The following is a 23039-nucleotide window of genomic DNA, read 5'->3' as shown; positions in this document are numbered from 1 at the left end:
CCCCATTTCCCCCTTCTTCTCCCCCATGGTCCTCCGTTAAGTTCTTCCTAATCCTCCTATACGTGCAAACATATGGTATCTGTCCTTCTCTGCCTTACTTATTTCACTCAGCATAACACCCTCAAGGTCCATCCGTGTTGCTACACATGGCCAGTGTCATTCTTTCTCATTGCCATGTAGTATTCCATCGTATAGATAAACCACATCTTGATCCATTCATCTGTTGATGGACACTTCGGCTCTTTCCATGTTTTGGCTATTGTCTCAACCACATTTTTAATACTAGCTCCATTTAAAAACTAAAATCCTTAAAAATATAACATTTATGACTGTACCAAAATATTAAACATTAAAAATCTATATGGTAATGCCACATAAAAAATTGTAAAACATTACTGAAATTAGAAACCTTAATAAATGTAAAACACTATCTCTCCATTGATTGGCACATATAATAATTGTTAAGATACTAGTTTGCCCTACTTTTATCTTTAAATTCAGTATAAGAACAATCCAACTTTTAGCACATTTATTTTTTAGTTTGTTTATTTACTTTGAGAGCAACAGAGAAAGAGTGCAAGTAGGCGAAGGGTGGGGGTGGGGGGGTAGAAGGGAGGAACAGAGGATCTGAGGCTGGCTCTGTGCTGACAGCAGAGAGCTTAAACTCACGAACCGTGAGATCATGACCTGAGCCGAAGCCATACACTTAACTGACCGAGCCACCCAGGTGTCCCAGCAAATTGTTTTTGTTAGAAACCAATATGCTGGTCTGAAAAGTTATACTGAAACACAAAGAATCAAGAATAGTCAAAATATTCTTTAAACAGGAAGAAGAGAATGTACTCTACTAGATATCAAGATTCATTACAAGGCTATTGCAAAAGTTTAGTATGTTAAAAAGCACAATTAGGACAAAGGTGCAAAAGAATACAGAAATGGATCTATGCATATATAACTCTTAATTTATGATTAATAGCACACTCAACAGCAATGGGGGGAAACCAATCTTTACCACAAAAGATGGTGGGTAAAATCCATACGGTGAGTAGTATCAGCAAAACTGCAGAAAAGGATGCCTCAGCTCATTCCCCTAGAGAAATACTGACTTTTAAATAACAACATGAAATCAAAAAGCCTTTATGAGAATACCAAAGATGAGGTAAGAAAGCAGTATACCAGGAAAGTTCAAAGCCAAGTACAGTCATAATGAAAGGAGTAAGAAAAGCTTATTTCATTTCAATCACACCAGTGCCTTCCCCAAGGCAGCACAGCACAACACTGGGGGTGGGGGGACCCGACCTGCAGCTTCTCCATCGGAAAGGAAAGAGAAGAGGGGAATGTGTGTCCAACATTCTGGATGACAGGCAGGTAGAGGAGGCCAGGGGCCAGTGTCTGTCTTGGCTGTCTCAGCATTGATAAAACTTGACAGAACAAAAGAGGGCGGCTTTCTTGCAGCATCGCAGACAGGATAGGGAGCGGAATCTCTCTAACTAGAAATGACACACACAAGACCAGAGAAGATGCATCCTCAAAGAAGTTTAAGGGGCCTCCAGAATCTATAGCTGGGCTGACGGTGAAGACCTTCCCCTACAAAAGGCCAGTCTATAAAGACCAGGAGAGATGGCTTTTTTTTCCTAGCAAAAATCACAACAATAAAATAATAAGGCACACAAAGATATAGTGTAACAGCCCAAAGAAACAAAATTAACCTTCAGTAACTGACCCTAACATGCAGATCTATGAACTGCCTAAGAAAAGAATTCAAATTAATCATACTAAAGAAGCTCAACACATTACAAGAGAACACAAATAGACAACTAAATGAAACTAGGAAAACAATGCATGAACAAAAGGAGAATATCACCAGTGAGGTAAAAACTGGAAAATGAGTCAAATAGTAATTTTAGACATGAAGACTGTAATAATGACATTTACAAATTTACTAGAGGGGATCAACATCAGGCTTGATCAAGCAGAAAGAAGAATCAGCAAACCTGAAGACAACTCATTTGAAATTACTGTGTCAGAGGAACAAAAAGGAAGAATGAAGAAAAGTGAAGATAACCCTAAGGGACTTCTAGAACACAACAAACTGAGCAATATATATGGAAGTTCCAGATGAAGAAAAGAGAGAAGCAGAGAGTTTGTTTGAAAAAGTAATGGCTGTAAATCTTCCAAATCTTCCCAAAGAAAATGGACAGCCACACAAGAAGACCAAAGTACTCTAAACAGGATGAGCCCAAAAAGGCACACACTAAGACATATTATAGGCAACCTGTCAAAAGTCAAAAAGAGAATCTGGAAAACAGCAAAGGAAATGTGAATCATCACGTACCAAGGAGCTCGCCATAAGATCAGTGGATTTCTCAGCACAAGCGGTACAGGCTAGAAGAGAACGGGATAATATATTCAAAGTGCTGAAGGAAAACAAAAATAAAAACAAAAATAAAATAAAAACAAAAAAACCAAAAAACCCTGCAAACCCAGAATACTATATCCAGGAAAAGAAAAGAAAGAGAAATAAAGACCTGCTTGATAAACAAAAGTTGAAGGAGTCCATCACCACAAGATCTGCCTCCCAAGAACTACTAAAGAGAGTCCTTCAAGTTAGAACAAAAAGTACTAGATAGCAACACACTCAAGAATAGAAAAATATAAAGGTCTTGGGGCACCTGAGTGGCTCAATCAGGCAAGCGTCTGACTTTGGCTCAGGTCATGATCTCACAGGTCATGGGTTTGAGCCCCACGCTGGGTTCTGTGCTGACAGTGCCAAGCCTGCTTCAGAGTCAGTATGTCTCTCTCTGCCCCTCACCAGCCTTTACTCTCTCTCTCTCTCTCTCTCTCTCTAACAATAAACATTAAATTTTTTAAAAAATATATAAAGGTCTCTGGGAAAGGTGAATATACAGACAACTACAAAAATCTATAATCCTGTCAACATGATATGTAAATCGCTTTTAATTTGGGCATAGAATTTAAAGGATAAAAGCATTAAAAATTACTACAACGCTAAGTCAATGAACACAACATAAAAAAGTTGTCATCTGTGCCAGTGACAAAGTGGGGGAAGGAGGAGCACCCAGGAGGCTCAGTCCATTAAGTGTCCAACTCTTGATTTTGGCTCAGATCACAGTCTTACAGTTCTTAAGTTCAAGCCCCACACTGGGCTTGCACTGACAGTGTGGAGTGTGCTTTAGATGTTCTCTCTCCCTTTCTCTCTGCCTCTCCCCGGCTCATGTTCTCTCTCCCTCAAAATAAATAAATAAACTTTTAAAAAATAAAGTGGGGGAAGGATGTAAATGGACTAATTTTTGTGTGTGACTGAAGTTATCATTTTAAGATAAACTGTTATAACTCTTAAGATACTTTGTGTAATCCTTATTTTAATGAAAACATCTATAGAAGATGCACAAAAGAATCAAAGGATGTCACTACAAAGAAAAAAGACAATCAATGAAAGATAAAAACAACAAGAGTAATAAAATCATTGTAAGAAACAGAAAAAAAATTGGTAAAATGGCAATAGAAAGTACTATTCCTTAGTTCTTAACAGAAAGTACTTTAGGTAAATGGTACACTACCAAGTGGGAAGTTTATAGCAGTAAATACTTACATTGAAAAAAAACAAACAAAGATCTTAACCAAAAATTTACACTTCAAAGAACAAAACAACAAATTAAACCCAAAGTTAGAAGAGGAAAGAAATAATAAATACCAAAGCAGAAATAAAGGAGATGGAAGATAAAAAATATCAATGAAACTGTCAGTTTTTTATTTTTTTAATGTTTATTTATTTTGAGAGAGACAGAGAAAAAACAAGTGGGGGAGGGGTGGAGAAAGAATCCCAAACAGGCTCCTGAATCTTATGAATTCTGATATTATGACCTGAGCCAAATCAAGAGTTGGACACTTAACTGAGCCATCCAGGTGCCCCCACAAAGTTCGTTTTTTAAAAAGATCTTCAATATTGACAAACTCTTAGCTAGACTAATGAGAAAAAAAAGAGAAAAGGCTCAACAAAAATCAGAAATGACAGAAGAGACATTACTATGTCACAGAAATAAAAAGCAACTTAAGAGACTTGTATGAATAATTACACAACACATGGAACAAGCTGGAAGAAATGGAAACATTTCTAACATACAACCTATCAAAACTAAATCATGAAGAAATCAGCAATTTGAACAAACCTATAACTAGTAAGAGGACTGACTCAGTAATCAAAAATATCCCAACAAAGAAAAGCCCAGAACCAGAAGGCTTCACTGGGGAACTTTACCTACATTTAAAGAATTAACACCAATCCTTCTCAAACCCTTCCAAAAAAAAAAAAAAAAAAAACTGAAGAAAGAGCAACACTTCCAAATTCATTCTATGTGGATAGCTTTATTCTGATACCAAAACCAGACAAAGATACTACTATAAGAAAACAAAATTATAGACTATATCCCTGATGAATACTGATATAAAACTCTTCAACAGAATGCCAAAAACCCCAAAACCAAAGGTTCAAGGATTATTCAGCACAATCAAGTGGGATTTATTACTGGAATGCAAGGAAGAGTTCAACATAGGCAAATCAATGTGATACACTGTAGTAACATCTTGAAGACAAAAAGCATATGATCATCATAACAGATTCAGGGGAAAAAAAAAAACAACACTCGACACAATTCAATCCCAATCCTCCTTCACAATAAAAGCACTCAACAAACTAGGAAAGAAAGGAAATTACCTCAACCTAATAAAGACTAGATATAGAAACTCATAGTTAACATCATATTCAATGGTGAAACACAAAACTTTTCACTAAGATCAGGAAGAAGGCACAAATGCCCACGCTCATCACTTCTATTCAATACAGTATTGAAGTTCTAGCCAGAGCAATCAGGCAAGAAAAAAAAAGGCAACAAAATTAGAAAGGAATAGGTAAAATTATTACTGTTTGCAGATGACATGATCTTAGATATAGAAAACCCTAAAGATCCAAATACAAAACACCATTAGAATTAATGAATACAGCAAAGATGCAAGTCACGAAAATAAACACACAAAAATCATTTTTTTCTATACACTAACAGCGAGCAATCTGAAAAGAAAACAGGAAAGCAAGCTCATTTACAACAGCTATCTTCAAGAAAAAAATCTATGGAAGGGGAAAACATGTTGACTCTCTATCTGATAAGGCATTAATACCTGAAATAGAGAACCCTTTAAGCCTAACAAGAACAAAAAACCAATCCAATTTAAAAATGGGAACATTGCCTAACTGGCTCAGTCTGTTGGCTTTGGCTCAGGTCATGATCTTGCGGTTTGTGAGTTCAAGGCCCACGTCGATCTCTGTGCTGACAGCTCAGAGCCTGGAGCCTGCTTCAGATTCTGTGACTCCCTCTCTCTCTGCTTCTCCCCTGCTCACACTCTATCTCACAGTCTCTCTCAAAAATAAACAAACATTTAAAAAATTAAAAATAAAAAAAATAAAATGGTCACTCCTGACAAAAAGAGAAAAGAGAAGTGTTGACAAGAATGTGGAAAACCTGGAACCCGTATGTGCTATTGTTAGGAATGTAAAATGCAACACCCACTAAGGAAAACAGTACAGAAGTTCCTTAAAAAATTAAAAGTAGAATTCTCATATGACCCAGCAATCCCACTTCTGGGTATATATATCCAAAAAACTGAAAAGATCCCAAAGATACATTTGCACAGGAATGTTCACTGCAGCATTATTCGCAACAACCAAGAGGTGGAAGCAGCCCAAATGTCAGTGATGCTGAAATGGGTCTGAATGGTACACACTTACAACTGGAGAGGAATAAGCCTAACAAAGGAGGAAATCCTGTCATAGACTGACATGGTTGAGTCTTGCAGACACCATGCCAGACACAAAAGGGCAAAATACTGCATGATTATGCTTATACAAAGTAGCTAAAATAAACTCAGAAGCAGAAAGTAAAATGGAGGATGTCAGGGGCTGGAGGAAGAAGGAATATCAGAATTGTTCAATGGATAGAGTTTTGGTTTTAAAAAAAAAAAATCGATTCCAACTACAGTGTGTATATATTCAGCAAAAAATACCTCTGGCAAATGGGTATATATATATATTATCCAAATGTCCTTACAGAGAATGCCTCTTTGTATGCTGTTTGGGATTCTGCTTTAAGTTTTCAAGAAATAAATTATGTTAATATAAAAATTCATATGGAGAAAAAAAGTTGACTCCTACTTCAGACTGCCACAAAAATCAAATCCACGTGAATTATAAGACCTAATACAAAGGCAGAACAATAAACTTTTAAAAGGGAAAATGGAAGAATATTTCCATAATCTTGAGCTAGGAAAAAATATTTTGACCGGGCTGCAGAAAGTACTAACTAATAATAAAGGAAAAAACTAATTAATATGTTAGATAACATTAAAAACACTTGTTCATCCAAGGACACCGTTAGGGAGGCGTGGGGGGATGAGCACAATGGGTGATGGGCATGAAGGAGGGCACCTGTTGGGATGAGCACTGGGTGTTATATGTAAGTCATGAATAAATCAATTTACAAAAACAAAACAAAACAAAGACACCATTAGGAAAGTGAAAATACAACCACAGAGTAGGAAAAGGCAGGTTCATATGCAAAAGAGGTTAAGAAACTCCGATGAGTCAAACATAATGAAATAAGATGAAAAATCCAATAGAACAACTGGAAAGACATTTATTTGAAGAGGCACTTGACAAGACTATTTCCAAATAACCTAGCAGCATATGAAGAGATGATCAGCTTCAGCAGTATCATATGGGGAAAGGCATCTGAAACATAAAATGACATTAGATACTCTGCTAGAATTAGAGATTAATAACCAAATGTTGGCAAAAATGAACCACAATATATGCTACTGGTAGGAATGTAAGTTGTTATGATTATTTTGGAAAATTATTTGGTAATATCTCTAAAATAAAGAAACATGGGGTCACCTGGGTGGCTCAGCTGGTTAAGCATCCAACTTCGGCTCAGTTCATGATCTCTCAGTTTGTGAGTTTGAGCCCCACATCAGGCTCTCTGCTGTCAGTACGGAGCCTATTTTGGATCTTCTGTTCCCCTAGCTCTCTGCCCCTCCCCCATTTGCACTCTCTCTCAAAAATAAACATTAAAATAAACAAATACATATCCTATGACCAAGTAAGTCTACTTCTAAGTACATACCCAATGAAGCGTATGCATTTATGTATTTAAAATCATGTAAAGGAATGTTCTCCAAACAGGAAATCAAATTTAAAATTTTCATCAACAGCAGAACAGATCAGTCATGGTACATTCACACAATGGAAGACCACACAGCAATGAAAATGAACAAATTATAGTCGTACCCAACATGGCTAAATTTCACAAATTATTACATACCAAAATAAGGGGGCTTCTGGGATACTTACTGTTTTTATACTTCTTGACTTAGATAGTTGTTACATGCATAGATTTACTTTATGATAATTTACCACACTATATGCCTAGGATTTATATACTTTTCCTATGTATTTTGTACTTCAATTAAAAAACTGAAAGTTTAATGGCAGATGGAATAAGGTCAACATATATCTAATCAGAATTCCAGAGGAAAAAAACGGAGAATGGTAAAGAATAACCAAAGACCTAATGACTGCAAATTTCCCACATTTTTTAAGATGCCAGTTTCTCAGACCAAAAACATCAATAAATTCCAACTATGACAAATAAAAAGGAAATCCAAACCTAAATACACTGTGGTGACATTAACAAAGGTAAAAAAGCAGCAAAGAAAAATACAGTTAAAAGCAGTCAAGGAAGAGAGACAGATCAACTATACAGAAACCACAATTAAGGGGCTCCTGGGTGGCTTAGTCGGTTGAGCGTCCGACTTTCGCTTGGGTCATGATCTCGCGGTTCGTGGGTTCGAGCCCCGCGTCGGGCTCTGTGCTGACTGCCAGCTCAGAGCCTGGAGCCTGTTTCAGTCTGTGACACCCTCTCTCTCTCTGACCCTCCCCTGCTCACGCTGTCTCTCTCTCTCTCTCCTAGAAATAAATAAAACATTAAAAAAAATTAAAAAAAAAAAAAAAGAACTGTAAATTAAAACAATCATGAAATACTACCATATACCTGTCAGCGTGGTGGAAACTCAAAACGGTTGACAATAAACACCGAATGCTGGGGAGGATGTGGAGCACCATACCTGTCATCCGTTGTTACTGTCAATGCTAGATGGTGCAGCCATCCTGGAAGACAGTTGGGAAGTTTCTTACAAAACAGAACATAAGATCCAGCGGTTGCATCCCTTGGTGTTTGTTTATTCAAAGGAGCTGAAAAGTTACTCCACACAGATACCCGCACATAAATGTTTATAGCAGCTTAATTCATAATTGCCCAAACCTGGAGGCANGCCTGTTTCAGAGTCTGTCACTCCTTCTCTCTCTGACCCTCCCCTGCTCACGCTGTCTCTCTCTCTCTCCTAGAAATAAATAAAACATTAAAAAAAAAGAATGTGTTATATGTACACAATGACCCCACATGGAAACTCTGTGGTGGAAAAGCCAAACGTATTAGTAAACAAATACTAACCAATAAGACAGTGATATTATTTAATTCATGAGGGAAAAGATATAACTAAATTCAGAACAACAGCATATAAAATTGGACAAAGGATGTTTGTCCAATTACAATGTTCTAAGGTGCTTTATTCAGAGAAGAGCAAATATATTCGTGATTTTAGACTTCGTTGATAATTCCTGTAAAACATGAATGTCTATCTTCCATGAAAGTAGTGGAAACAAAACAGAAAACAAAATCCACAAGCAATTTCAAAAGAACAAAGATGGGGGGGGGAATGTATAGAGGAAATTTAAAAAAACAAAGCAAAAAAAGAAAACAATAAGTATATTACTAGATTCAAATATATCATTACTCACAATAAATGTAAATTGACTAAACTCTCCAGTTTGCAGCCAAAATTGTGAGAATGGATGAGAAAATCAAATCTAGCTATATACTCTTTCTCTAATTACACATCAAAACATGAGGTTACCAGAGAACTGAAATTCAAATCATGGAAAAAGACATACCAGGTTCACACGAGTAACTGGAAACAGTGAACGTTCTGATACAAAGAAATGACATAAAAAGACTTTTAAAAGAGCATTCTGTAGAATAAGCAATTTTTCTGAACCAACTTAAGTGGTATAATTGAGTCTTAAATTCATTTCACCTCATTTAATTTAGTTGAGGGCTTGAGCTTATTATTAATGTCCTTTAGGAATCTGATTCTTTTTTTTTTTAATTTACCGATTTTTGAGAGAGACAAGAGAGTGGGTGGGGAGGAGCAGAGAGAGGGAGGAAGACACAGAATCCGAAGAGCTCCAGGCTCTGAGCTGTCAGCACAGAGCCTGACACGGGCCTCCAATTCATGAACTGGGAGTTCATGACCTGAGTCGAGGTTGGCCGCTTAACCAACTGAGCCACCAGGCGCCCCAGGAATCTGATTCTTTTGCCTCGTGTTCTTCCTGCCGTGGGAACATCTGGTAAGCATGACATCTGTTTGCATTTACAAACCCTATTACTACTACATTTTATTTCTTTATTCACAAGTCTGTCAACATACACGTCCTCAAGTACTTTACCACAATCTAGGTAGTTTGTCACTAGTTTCTGTGCCTACATATGCATGAATGTATACATACACAAGTTTACACATATATACAAGCTTCCAACAAAGCACACGTTACATATATATCACATATATACAACCACAGTAAGACTATACCTCATAGGTAGTTCCATAATGGCACGTAAATTGGCATTGTCTGTTGGTCTCCGCATCTTGCTCAACATTGGTATAGAATATTACTCCATCCCCAGAGCAGGAAACAATCTGCTTATCATTTGTGCACGGCAAGAACTTTGCACTAAATATATTGGCTCGGTGTCCTGAACGAACTGTTGTCAAAACCTAAAACACAAAGAGAAAGAGGTTCTTGGCAACTTACTACTTCCTAGAAAGAAACATTCATATTTAATATAATCTTAGCCAGGAATAAATTCTCATTAACATTCTTATCTCAATAAAAAAATTATCTGAGGGGCGCCTGGGTAGCTTAGTCGGTTAAACATCTGATTTCGGCTCAGGTCATGATCGCACGGTTCGCGTTCCAGCCCCGCGTCGGGCTCTGTGCTGGCAGCTCGGAGCCTGGAGCCTGCTTCCCTTTCTGTGTCTCCCTCACTCTCTGCCCCTCCCCCAATTACACTCTGTCGCTCTCTCAAAAATAAATGTTAAAAAAATTTTTTTCAAATTATCATTTGATTCCCAACAATTATAATTTTAAAAAATTAGAATCTCATGTTTTCTTTTTTTCTGAGATATATGAATAATTATCATCAATAGGAATACTACTGTGAAAATTAAACATACAATTTTCCACCCATTTGGTGTAGCTGACTCATTCACAAAATCTCAGTAAATAAAAAATGGACCATTATACATAGAGAAAGAGAGAGAAAGAGAAGATGATTTCTATTATTTTAAAAAATTTTCCTGTATTTCTCAGATAATCTAATTTCAGCAAGTTACTTTTAGGACTGGAGAGAGGGTACAGGGGTGGGGAGAAAGAAAGTCATCCTGACTTTTGAAACTGTCTGTTTACTAGATAATTTTTCAGCTATTCCCTTTCAGGATAAAGAAATAAAAGTAAACTGAATTGAAATGAATCATGAAGTCAAACTAATGAATCAGTGCAGATGAAACTACAGCAGAAGTCCCAACACCTAATTCCTTAATTATTAAAGACTAAAATTGACAGAAATAATTTTTTTTAAAATTTTTTAATGTTTTATTTATTTCTAGGAGAGAGAGAGAGAGAGAGACAGCGTGAGCAGGGGAGGGTCAGAGAGAGAGGGAGTCACAGACTGAAACAGGCTCCAGGCTCTGAGCTGGCAGTCAGCACAGAGCCCGATGCGGGCCTCGAACCCACGAACCGCGAGATCATGACCTAAGCGAAAGTCGGACGCTTAACCGACTAAGCCACCCAGGCGCCCCAACAGAAATAAATTTTTAAATATTCAAATATTTGCAACATACACTGCAGATATATGACCAATTCCCCTAACAGTTCTTAAAAACTGAGAGAAAGAAACTTAACAAAACCTGGGTCTTTTTAATTGAATGGACAAAAAATCCGAATAGATAGTTCACAAAATGAGACACGAACGGCCTTGAAGAATGTGAGAAAACATCCAACTTTGTTCATAAGGAAAATGCAAACTGAGGCTACTAAGAAACTGATTCTCACTTTTCAGACTGGCAAAAGTTCACAAGTTTGACGACACCACTGTGTAAGCAAGCCTACGGGGCAACAGCCTGGCTGGTCAGCATTTCTGGTGGGAGAGCTACATGGTTCAAGACCAATGGGGAGGAATTGAGCAATACTTATCAAAACCATACATGTGTTTACACTTTGACCAGACAAGTCCATTTCTAGAGATCCACCCTTAAGATACACCTCCAACAATACAAAAAAAAAAAAAAAAAAAAAAAAAAAAAAAAAAAAAAACTTCAAAAAGTTATTTACTGAGCTGGTCACAACAGCAAAACACAGGAGACTTGTTAAGTAAATCACGGTGCATCCCAACAACGTAAGTACAAGAGAATTTAATACAAGGTGAGTATCTGGTATGCTTTATAAAAATGTATTAAAAAATGTAACAGTGTGTCAAAACATAGACACAAAGTTGGCTTTAAATGCCTCATCAAACAAACTGGGGCATTCAGGCATCTAAAAGTGTATCAGCAGGGCACCTGGGTGGCTCAGTCGGCTAAGCATCCAACTTTGACTCAGGCCATGATCTCATGGTTTGTGATTTAGAGCCCCATGTCGGGCACTGCTCTGACAGTGAAGAGCCTGCTTGGAATTCTCTTTCTCCGTCTCTCTCTGCCCCTCTCCTGCTTACATGCTCTCTATCAAATGAATAAACTAACAAAAAAAAAAAATCTGTATCAGTAATAGATAATATATTTAATTTTATTTTTTTTTAATGTTTTATTTATTTCTGAAAGAGAGAGAGACACAGTGTGAGCAGGAGGGGGTCAGAGAGAGAGGGAGATACAGGATCTGAAGCAGCTCCAGGCTCTGAACTGTCAGCACAGAGCCCAATGCGGGACTTGAACCCATGAATGGTGAGATCATGATCTGAGCTGAAGTCGGACGCTTAACCGACTGAGCCACCCAGGCGCCCCAATATATTTTAAAAATGAAAAGACAGGGGCACCTGGGTGGCTTAGTCAGTTAAGCGTCCGACTTTCGCTTAGGTCATGATCTCGCGGTTAGTGGGTTAGAGCCCCACGTCGGGCTCTGTGCTGACTGCCAGCTCAGAGCCTGGAGCCTGTTACAGTCTGTGACTCCCTCTCTCTCTGACCCTCCCCTGCTCACGCTATCTTTCTCTCTCTCTCCTAGAAATAAATAAAAATCTTTAAAAAAAAAAATGAAAAGACAGATGGAGCCTGGGTTGAAAGAGGACGGCAATACCAAGAATGAGATGAAAAAAATAAGGAAATGTGAATACGGACCATATGAGCACATACATGCATGTGTAATTCAGAAAATAATATACCTATCATATATATAATAGCATATAGTCAATTCTCATAATTCCTGATAATTATGTTTTGTAAAGTCAGCACAAATACTGAATTAACAAGTACTGAATCACTGCTCCTAGGGAAACACATGATTAGGTTCCTATGAGCCTCTGGCCACAACATTTTTCTCAATCAATACACAGTCTTGTTTTATTTATTTATTTTTTAATGTATGTTTATTGCAGGTGGCGGGGGGGGGGCATGTGAGTGCGAGAGGGGCAGAGACATAAAGAGGGAGAGAGAGAATCCCATGCCATCAACAGAGCCCTCTGTTGGGCTCAATCCCCTGAACCATGAGATCATGAACTGAGGCGAAGTCAAGAGATACTTAAATAACAGCCTCCCATGAACCCCTACACAATCTTGTTTTATATGTTTCTGTTTAAAGACCTTATTTATTATATTTTGTTGATTCATTAGCACTGAGCTCTTGGCCAACAACATAATTCATGCCTACATGAAGCTTTTTTAAAACATATTTTCTCCATAAGAAATATCCCAGGGTTCTTGTGCTTAGAAACATGAGACAGTACTTCGGCATGATACCTGGCTAGGGAGATTTTAAACAGTGAAATTATCATTGGGGTGCCTGCATGTGCTAGCTGGTTAAGCACTCGACTTTAGCTCATGGTTAGTGAGTTCAAGTCCCAAGTCGGGGCTCTGTGCTGACAGAGTCTGGAGCCTGCTTCAGATTCTCTGCTTTGGATTCTGTGTCTCCCTCTCTCTCTGCCCCTCTTGCTTATGGTGTGCACGCATGCACTCTCTTCCTCTCTCTCTCAAAAAAAAAAACTTAAAAAAATAGTGTAATCATAAGTAAAAAGCATAAGAATGCAAAACATGACACAAAATATATCATGAAAAGGACATAATATGTTTATAGTATGAGAGCTGAAGTAAGCTAGAGTGTGGCCTTGTTTGATCTCTTTGGTATACATAAAAAAAATAGGATAGTGTTCTTGTTCTTAGATTTATACTAAAAGTATTCATGAAGATCATGATGCCTCCAACTTATGCTCAAATGCTTTAAAAAAATCTATTTGTGGATGTTCATTGTTATTTTTTTCAATTTTCCCTTATATTTTAAAATTTTAAAACAAAGTTACGAAAATATATTTTAACTTTATTTTGGGTTTGGTTTTAAGTATTTACTGTGTAACACTAACTGTCAAATTCTTAACAGAGAGTATCACATCAAATCATAACATAAATCTGTAATAGATACTAGCAGCTATTTACTTTGACAAATTTAAATATTTACATCACCTCATTTTATTTAAGACCTAGGTTATAAGGTATGGCCAAAATAAGAATTTACTGAAAACCATAAATTATGACACAGTAAATCTTACATATATAATGTACATATATTTAAGATTAAATAAAAAAAAAAAAGGGGGGGGTGTCTTTTGCACCTGTGTCAACTAAAGCCAATGGAGAATAAAATTTGTCTGTTAAGTGTTTTAAAATCTTTCATTCCTCTCTCCAAGTGTAAGATACTAAGATCTGATACATTAAGGTATAAAAAATAACAGAGAAAATAATTAATGTAAATCTTTTACACAAGACAGGTATCACGGCCTTTAACTCGGTCAGGTATTTTAGCCTGGCTTACTATGTAGCTAACTGTATAAAAGTCACTATGTACTGTGTTTGTATTGGTTTCTTCTTCATCTGATAGCTTTTGGCTTTGCTTCAGTCACATTCAGCAGACATCATTCTTAACAATTCATGATTTATCTCCTTTTAACAGGTTTATGCATAGCTTCAGAAACAAAAGCACCAGATACACTAATACGTGTACTGACATATCACATATTGTTCATAAATCAAGATGGGATTTTATTAAAGTGATCGAGATTTATTTTTTAATTTATTTTATTATCTTTTTTTTAATGTTTATTTACTTTTGAGAGAGAGAACAAGCAGGGGAGGGGCAGAGGGAGGGGATGGCAGAGGATCTGAAGTGGGCTCTGCGCTGACAGCAGAGAGACTGATGTGGGGCTCAAACTCACGAACTGAAAGATCATAACCTGAGCTGAAGTCAGACACTTAACCGACTGAGCCACCCAGGGAGCTGGCTGAGGCCAAGTCAGGAAAAATTCTGCATACACAGTACACCTAGGATTTCTTTTATATTAGATGTCACAAGGCCATCGTTTTTGAGCTGTGGGGGGAGGGGTGTGCTGGCATACTGTGGAGAGTCTGCTATAGAAATCCATACTTGATTTGGGTCCTAAGCTTTGTTTCTGTCTACCTTGACCTTCAAGGCCATCAAGATTAAAGTTTATATATGCTTGGATCAACAAATATCTTCAGGGAGAAATGGCTTTCATGCTCACTTCTCTGGATTCACCTTTTCCCCTACACTTTGGACTGATAATCCCTTACTATCAAGGCAGTTATTTGTTACTTTCAGACAGTTTTTTTTTTCTTTAGGATAATTTGTAAAGTCTTTTTAAAATTTTTTTTTAATGTTTTATTTATTTCTGAGAGAGTGAGAGAGACAGTGTGAGCAGGGGAGGGTCAGAGAGAGAGGGAGACACAGAATCTGAAGCAGGCTCCAGGCTCTGAGCTAGCTGTCAGCACAGAGCGTGATGAGGGGCTCAAACCCATGAACCATGGGATCATGACCTGAGCCGAAGTCAGACGCTTAACCGTTTAAGCCATCTAGGCGCCCCTAAAGTCTTTAATCAAGAATATTTTAGTTTTTTCAGTGGGAGGATTGGTTCAAGTAAACCAGACTATAATTACTGGAAAAAGAAACTTCTCTGTTTTATACATTTGAGACATTCAACACATACAACCAAGATATTACCATTAATAAGGAATACCTCCAACCTCTTAACTCTGTAAAAAAAAAAAATGTATTTCAAAATTTTGTTTGCATTAATCTTTCCATGAATTCACAGAACCTAAAAATAAAGTCAAACTTTAAGAACAGATAATATTTGACTCAGAACCAAAAAAATGTTATTTTGGGTGCCTGGGTGGCTCATTCAGTTAAGCATCTGACTCTTGATTTCGGCTCAGGCCAGGATCTCATGGTTCTCAAGATCGAGCCCCACTGCTTGGGATTCTCTCTCTCCCTCTCTACCCCTCCCCTGCTCATGAACTCTCTCTTTCTCTGAAGAAATAAATATTTTAAAATCCTTTATTTTCCTATATAATTAATCATCTATGTTTAAAAAAAATTTAAATATCTCTATATGAAAGCAAATTTGGATCTATTAAGACCACTACATGAAAAAGATAAAGTCCTATTATATTTAAACTTTTAAAAATATTATCTGATTAATCATTTTTTAAACTGACAATGAAAAAGAGTAAGCAGTTTTCAAATATATATATTCTTTTGGGAACCACGCCATCAAAGTGACTGTCCTTTTTCCAAAAATAAGCAAATTGGGGCGCCTGGGTGGCTCAGTCAGTTAAGCCAAAAATGAGCAAATGAAGAATAAACAAGATCTTCTAAAAATGATTCCATTGAGTATAGTCAGAAAATAATTGAAAGTAAGGACTTGGAGAGAATGGTGTACACCTATGTTCATAGGACCATGGTTCACAATATCAAAATGGTAGAAGTAACTCAAGTATCCACTGAAAGATGAATGCATAAACAAAATGTGGTATGTACATACAAGAGAATGTTCACGCTTAAAAAAGAAAATCTTGACACATGGTGGAACATGTTTGAACATTAAAGACATCATGCTAAGTGAAAAAGGCAGTATCAAAAAGACAAACATCATATAAACACTTATATGAGGTATCTAGAGTGGTCAAATTCATAGAAACAAAAAGTAGAATGATGGTTGCCAAGGGCTGGAGGGAGAGAAGAAAAAGTTGTTGTTTAATGGGGTCAGAGCTTCCGCTCTACAAGATGAAAATAGTTCTGTAGCTAGATGTGGTGACAGTATCAACAATGTAAATATACTTAACGTCACTGAGCAGAAATATTAAAGATGATTAAGATAGTTAATTTTACGTGCTGTGTGTTTTACTACAATTTTAAAAAAGTGAAGTTCTGCATCTTTTCAAAAACAAAAAGATTATTATTCCACTGGCGTCCAGAACAACTGCTAGGAGTACTGTTAACGTTAAAATTCTGAGGGTGATGGTCAAAGAGCATTCCAAACATACATCATTCCAGGAAATTTCCTCTATTGTAACAAAAAGGTTGTCCTAGTACAATGTAATGATTTATAAACAATATACCTTCGAGGGTGCTTGAGTGGCTCAGTTGGTTAAGCAACTGATTCCTGATTTCAGCGCAGGTCGTGATCTCACAGTTCATAGGAGGGAGCCCTGTGTTGGGCCCTCCACTCACAGCACAGAGCATGCTTGGGATTCTCGGTCTCTCTGTCCCTCCCCTGCTCTCTCTCTCTCAAAATAAGAAACATTTAAAAAAATAAATAAATAAACCTTTGGTCATTCAGATGACCAAAATCTATTTTTCTGATATATCTGGTCTTGCTCAATGGTTTTTTGAAAATGCTTCAGAGACATAGAGGTGACATGGGTATTTTGTTATTAATGGTTTATGACAATGCCTCAGAGACATAAAGGTGACACAGGTGTCTTGTTATTAATGGACGTTGACTTTTGGAATCCACCAAAGGGCGAGGACGGGTTGCAAGAAGGAACCATTGTAAGATCAGAGTTGCAACTTGGAAGTGGAGAGGGGCTGGAGGGTGAATCAGTCAGTGACTAATGCCTAATGACAGTCAATTAGGACTATGGACTATGTAATGAGGCCTCCACAGAAATCCAAAAAGACAGCTTTCTGACATTACGCAGACAGCCTCCACATTTGGGAGATCAGAATGCTTCCACATGCCATTGAGCCAGGCCCCAAGCTCCACACGGCAACTGGATCCAGGCACCTTAAAAGACCTACTAACTGCAGACCTAAAGGAGCAGGATTGAAAACATCAAGCTTCCCTCTGCTAAGTCAGGACAATTTAGTAAAGCTATTCCTGAAATAAAATTATAACCTGTCTTTTAATCAAGGATATCTTCAATATGAACTTCATTCAGACTGAAGGACCACAAACATTTATTAGAATATCTTAACTGTTTAAATGTGGAAAAATAAAAAATATTTGAATAATTCATTCTGTAAGGTTGCTACTATTTTAAATGAGAATTTGGTCTGACAATCTGATACAAAAATAGGTGTATGGGTTTCTTCATATATACACTTGATCTTAGCCAAAAGGCCAAGAAATGATGGATTTCTTCATATATAGAGAAGGGCCACTAAAAATGAGAAATAATCCTAAAACTCAATATGATAAGCCAGTTTGCGTTATTAGATATCACGAAGCATTTCGCTAGAACCTCAACATTGTTTTTGCAAACTGATAATATACTATTTATTTTTTTAATGTTTTTATTTATTTCTGAGAGAGAGACAGTGTGAGCAGGGGAGGGTCAGAGAGAGAGAGGGAGACACAGAATCCGAAGAAGGCTCTAGGCTCTATCTTGCAAATAGAGCCCGGCACGGTTTCATAAACTGTGAGATCATGACCTGAGCTGAAGTTGGACGCTTAACGGACTGAGCCACCCAGACACACCAATAATATACTGTTTCTTAATCACTTGGCTGAAGGGAAGATTTTGTGAGCATGAAAGAAAAAAAAAAATCACATTGACTGCCCTCAAAAGAATGGTTTACTGAAATAATGTTACTTTTGGCAATTTTACCCAAGTGGATAAAGTGAACCATATTCAAATTTGCTGGAGTCAATGCTGAGTGAAATCTAAGGTTTTCCTAAGGAGACTGAGGGATATGCATGTAATAACTTCCAAATTATATAACTAACGTTAGCAAAATAAGAAGGATATTACAAACGACCATTCCATAATTATATACAGTTTCTTAATTTTTAGCTTCCTAATTTTTCTCATGAAATGATAGATTTTTTAAACCACTTTACCTTTCTGCTGTAAGGATTACTAATCACTAACTTGGTGTCATCTGAGCCAGATAAAATATATTCTCCAGTCTCATTCCAACAGATTGTATTAACCTAAAAAGAAAGCAAAATATAAATTTAAGCACACTAAACATAAAAACAAGTATGCCATCTTTCAGCTAATTGATGGTTCAAAATTTATTATCACTAATAAAGTTGTGTCTATGGTAAGTATTTACCAGTTTACCTACTGAAAATACAGCCATTTAGCAAATACAACATTCTGTAAATTCACAGTAAAATGACTGAGTCTTTAAAACTAGCCCTTTTGCTCTCTCTCTCTCTCTCTCTCTTGTTTTGGGGGGACATTTTTTCAAGGTGGGCTTTCAAAGGCATCGGAATAACCAGACTGACTGGTAGCTGCTCCTTTTACTCTACACTGTATGAGCTCTTGGTCCTGACAGAGAAGTGGGGACACATTCTTCTTTACTGGAACACTGTCCCCCCCCCCCCCATACAAGTTGTTTCACTAACAACTCTACAAGCAGCTGTTATCAATGCTGCTGAACGGTAGTGTAAGGAGAGTCACGTGAGTCCCACAGAGATGCCATCTCTAAATGGTGAGGACACAAAACGGGACCTGTACATGTGTACGCCCTATAAAAGGAAAATCTCACTAAGAGTAGTATCAAAAAGACAAGAAATAACAATGGTCAGCAAGGACTCAGAGAACAGAGAACCCTCATGCACTATTGGTGGGAACATAAACTGGTGCAGCCATTGTGGAAAACAGTACAGAGTTTCCTCAAAAAATTAAAAATTGAATTACCATATGATCCAGTAATTCTACTACCGGGCATTTGCCCAAGGAAAACAAAAACACTAACTCAAAAAGTACGCACACCCCTATGTTTACTGCGTTATTTACAAGAGCCAAGATACGGAAGCAGCAGCCCAGAGTCCATTGATAGATGAATGGATAAAGATGTAGTATATATATACAACGGAACATTACTTTGCCATAAAAAGAATGAGATTTTGACATCTGTAACACCATGGATGGACCTAGAGGATATTAAGCTAAGTGAAATAAGTCATACATCTTAAAGATGAGTGCTGGGGCACCTGGGTGGCTCAAGTCAGTTAAGCGTCTGACTTCGGTTCAGGTCATGATCTCATAGTTCGTGGGTTCAAGCCCCATGTCGGACTCTATGCTGACAGCTCAGAGCCTGGAGCCTGCTTCAGATTCTGTCTCTCTCTCTCTCTCTGACCCGCCCCTGCTCATGCTGTCTCTCTCTCTCTCAGAAATAAATTTTAAAAAACATTAAAAATAAAAAAAAGATGAGTGCCATATTTCACTTAATATAGGGAATCTAAAAAACAAAACAAACAAAAACCAAACAGAATCATAAATACAGAGAACTAGTGGCTGCCAGAGGGGATGGGCCAGGGAAATGGGCAAAATAGATGAAGGGGATTAAGAGGTACAAGCTTTCAGTTCTAAAATAAATAAGTCAAAGAGATGAAAAGTAAAAAAAGTAAGGCACAGGGACTATAGTCAATAATATTGTAATACTGTTATATGGTGACAGATGGTAACTATACGATCATGGTAAACACTGAAGTCTTGTACAGAATTGTCCAATCACTATGCTGTATACCCAAAACTAATACAATATTGTATGTCAATTCTACCTCATAAAAATAAAGAAAGAAATAAGAAATTTTATTGTTTAAATTTATTTTAATTGGTTCATTTTGTACCCAGAAACATGAAACGAGGCCACCTAAAAAAAATTAAAAGAACTTACTCAGAGCTATAGTAATCAAGGCTGTGTGGTACTGTCATGATCACAAACTTAAATCAATGGAATGGAATTGAGAGTCCAGAAATAAACCCGTATATTATGGCCAAGTAATTTTTGACAAGATCCAGGACCGTTCAATGGAGGAAGAATATTTTTTCAACAAACAGTGCTGAGACAACTGGATATACACAAGGAAAGGAATACCACATACAGAAATTAACTGCAAATGATAAAAAAATCTAAATGTAAAAGCCCAAACTATAAAACTTAGAAGGAAACAAAGGTATCAATCTTTATGAAAATTAAAACCAAAATCAATTACCACTTACTGCCCAGAAGGACAGCTATAATAAAAAAATTTTTAAATGACAAAAAATAATAATTGCTAGCTAGATGTCAAGAAACTGGAATCCTTATACATTGCTGTAGGAATGCAAAACTGTGCTATTTAAGCAAGTTGGCAGTTCCTCAAAAACTGAAACAGTTACCCTATGGCCCAGCAATTCCACAAGAGATAAATCCAAGAAAACTGAAAATGTGGACCAAATAAAAACATGTACACAAAAATCCATAGCTGCACTGCTCCTGGGAGCCAAACGGGGAAGTAACCCCAACATTTATGAATGAATGGCTAAACAAAATGTCACTATCCATTTGCTCCTAATAAAACACCCGTACAAGGATGCAGCAGCAATAAGGCACTGATACATGCTGCAACATGGACACACTCTGAAGACATTGTGCTGAGTGACGGAAGCCAGTCTGAAAGTCACATATTATGTGATTCCATTTATTCTGAAATTCTAGGACAGGCCTATCTGTAGAGACAGAGAGTAGATTAGTGATTGCCAACAGCTAGGTGGAGGAGGAATGTGAGTGAATGATAACTGCTATGCACGTTCTTTTTCAGATGGTGAAAATATACAGGAATTAGATAGTGGTGGACTGTACAACTTTATGAACATACTAAAAACAACACTGAACTGCACACTTAAAATGGGGGAATTGTATAGTATATGAACTGTATCTAAATTAAAAACAGACTCCACTTTCAATCAAGATAGAGTAACATCAACCAAATTTACTATCACATTTGAAACAACTAAAAAACAGAATACACACCCGCCTCCCCCCTTTTTTAGAGCCACAGAGAGAGAGTGCAAGCAGGGGAGAAGGGCAGAGGGAAAGAGAAAGAGAATTCTGAGTAGGCTTCATGCTCAGCATGCAGCCTGACATGGGGCTCGATCCCATGACCCTGAGATCATGACCTGAGCCGAAATCAAGAGTTGGACACTCAAGTGACTGAACCACCCGGGTGCCCCTACATTATCTTCTTAAGTACACAAAAAACTATTTACCAATATAGAAAATACTTATGGTCCATAAAACAATCTCAATATTTTTAAAAGATTTCAGCTAATACAGAATATGTTTTCTGACCCAAATGGAACTAAATGAAAATCATTAACACAAAGGAATATTTGGAAACTACTAAATAACAGATGCTCAAAAAAGAAATTACCTAATAAGCTAGAAGGTATTTTGAACTGAATGAAAACAAAAGCACAACATATCTCATTTTGTGGGTTGCAGCTAACTCTGTACTTGAAAGTAAACTTAAAACACTAAAATACCTATGTTAGAAAAGATAAAGGTATCCTATCAGTAACCTCAACTTCTATTAAAAAAATTATAAAGAGAACAAGTGAAACCCAAAGTCAGCATAAGACTGTAAATAATGAATATCAGAGCAGGAATCAATGAAACCACAGAAAACAGAAACAAAACAATACATACATACACAAAAACACTAAAAGCTGATTCTTTGAAAACACAAATAAAATTAATGAACATGTTATCAGACTGATCAAGAAAAAAAGGGGGACAGGGTAACATATTATCAATACGAGCAATGAGAAAGCTGACATTCATCACTAACTACATACATACCTAAACATTAAGGGAATACTATGGTCAACTTTATGACATTAATGCAACATAAATCAAATTGACAAAATCCTTGAAACACATATACTAACCCAAATTCACTCAAAATATAGTCTTTTTTTATTAAGAGATTACAGATAGAATTTTCTGGTGAATTCTGCCAAACATTTAAGAGCAAATAAATAATGACAATACTGTACCAAGTTTTCAGAAAACTAAAGAGACAATGTAAGTACTGGAACTAATAAGTGAGTTTAGGAAGTTTGTGAGATACAGACAAATATGACAAATTAGGACATAAAATTAAAACATGATATCACTAGATTTCTACTAGAATGTCTAAACATTTTTAAAAATTACTATATCAGATCTAAAGGGAGAAACAGACCAAAAAACCAGCAGACTTCAGCACCCCATTTTCAACAATGGATAAATCGTTAAGACAAAAAATCAGTAAGAAAACATTAGAATTGAACGACACTTTAGATCAAGATTTAGACATACACAGAATAATTCCTCAAAGAGCAGCATAACAGACATTCCTGTCAAGTGCACAAAGAACATTCTCTGGGATAAATCATAATAAATCACAAAACAAATATTAGCAAATTTTAAGAGCTAATTCATACCAAGTATCTTTCTGACCATAATGGCCAAAACTAGAAATTAACAGAAGGAAAACTGGAAATTTCACCAACATATGGAAACTTAAGTAATA

The 23039-nt window shown here is 36.8% G+C and overlaps 1 protein-coding gene across 5 annotated transcripts in view; it reads right to left on the bottom strand.

Moving 5' to 3' along the window:
• The window catches only part of DCAF6 (DDB1 and CUL4 associated factor 6), a 141989-nt gene that overhangs the window by 89327 nt on the left and 29623 nt on the right, over positions 1–23039 (bottom strand). For all 5 annotated transcript variants that reach the window (XM_039241904.1, XM_039241905.1, XM_039241902.1 and 2 more), the window contains exons 3-4: positions 18588–18680; positions 9781–9966 (exon numbers count right to left, since the gene is read on the bottom strand). In XM_039241904.1, coding sequence (XP_039097835.1) covers positions 9781–9966; positions 18588–18680 — 279 coding nt within the window. The remainder of the gene's footprint in view (positions 1–9780; positions 9967–18587; positions 18681–23039) is intronic.

Source organism: Hyaena hyaena, unplaced genomic scaffold, assembly GCF_003009895.1.
Source record: "Hyaena hyaena isolate Hyena2069 unplaced genomic scaffold, ASM300989v1 scaffold_201, whole genome shotgun sequence".
NCBI classification, from domain to species: Eukaryota; Metazoa; Chordata; class Mammalia; order Carnivora; family Hyaenidae; genus Hyaena; species Hyaena hyaena.
The sequence above is the reverse complement of the archived record's forward strand: the minus strand, read 5'-3'. Positions and strand labels throughout refer to the sequence as shown.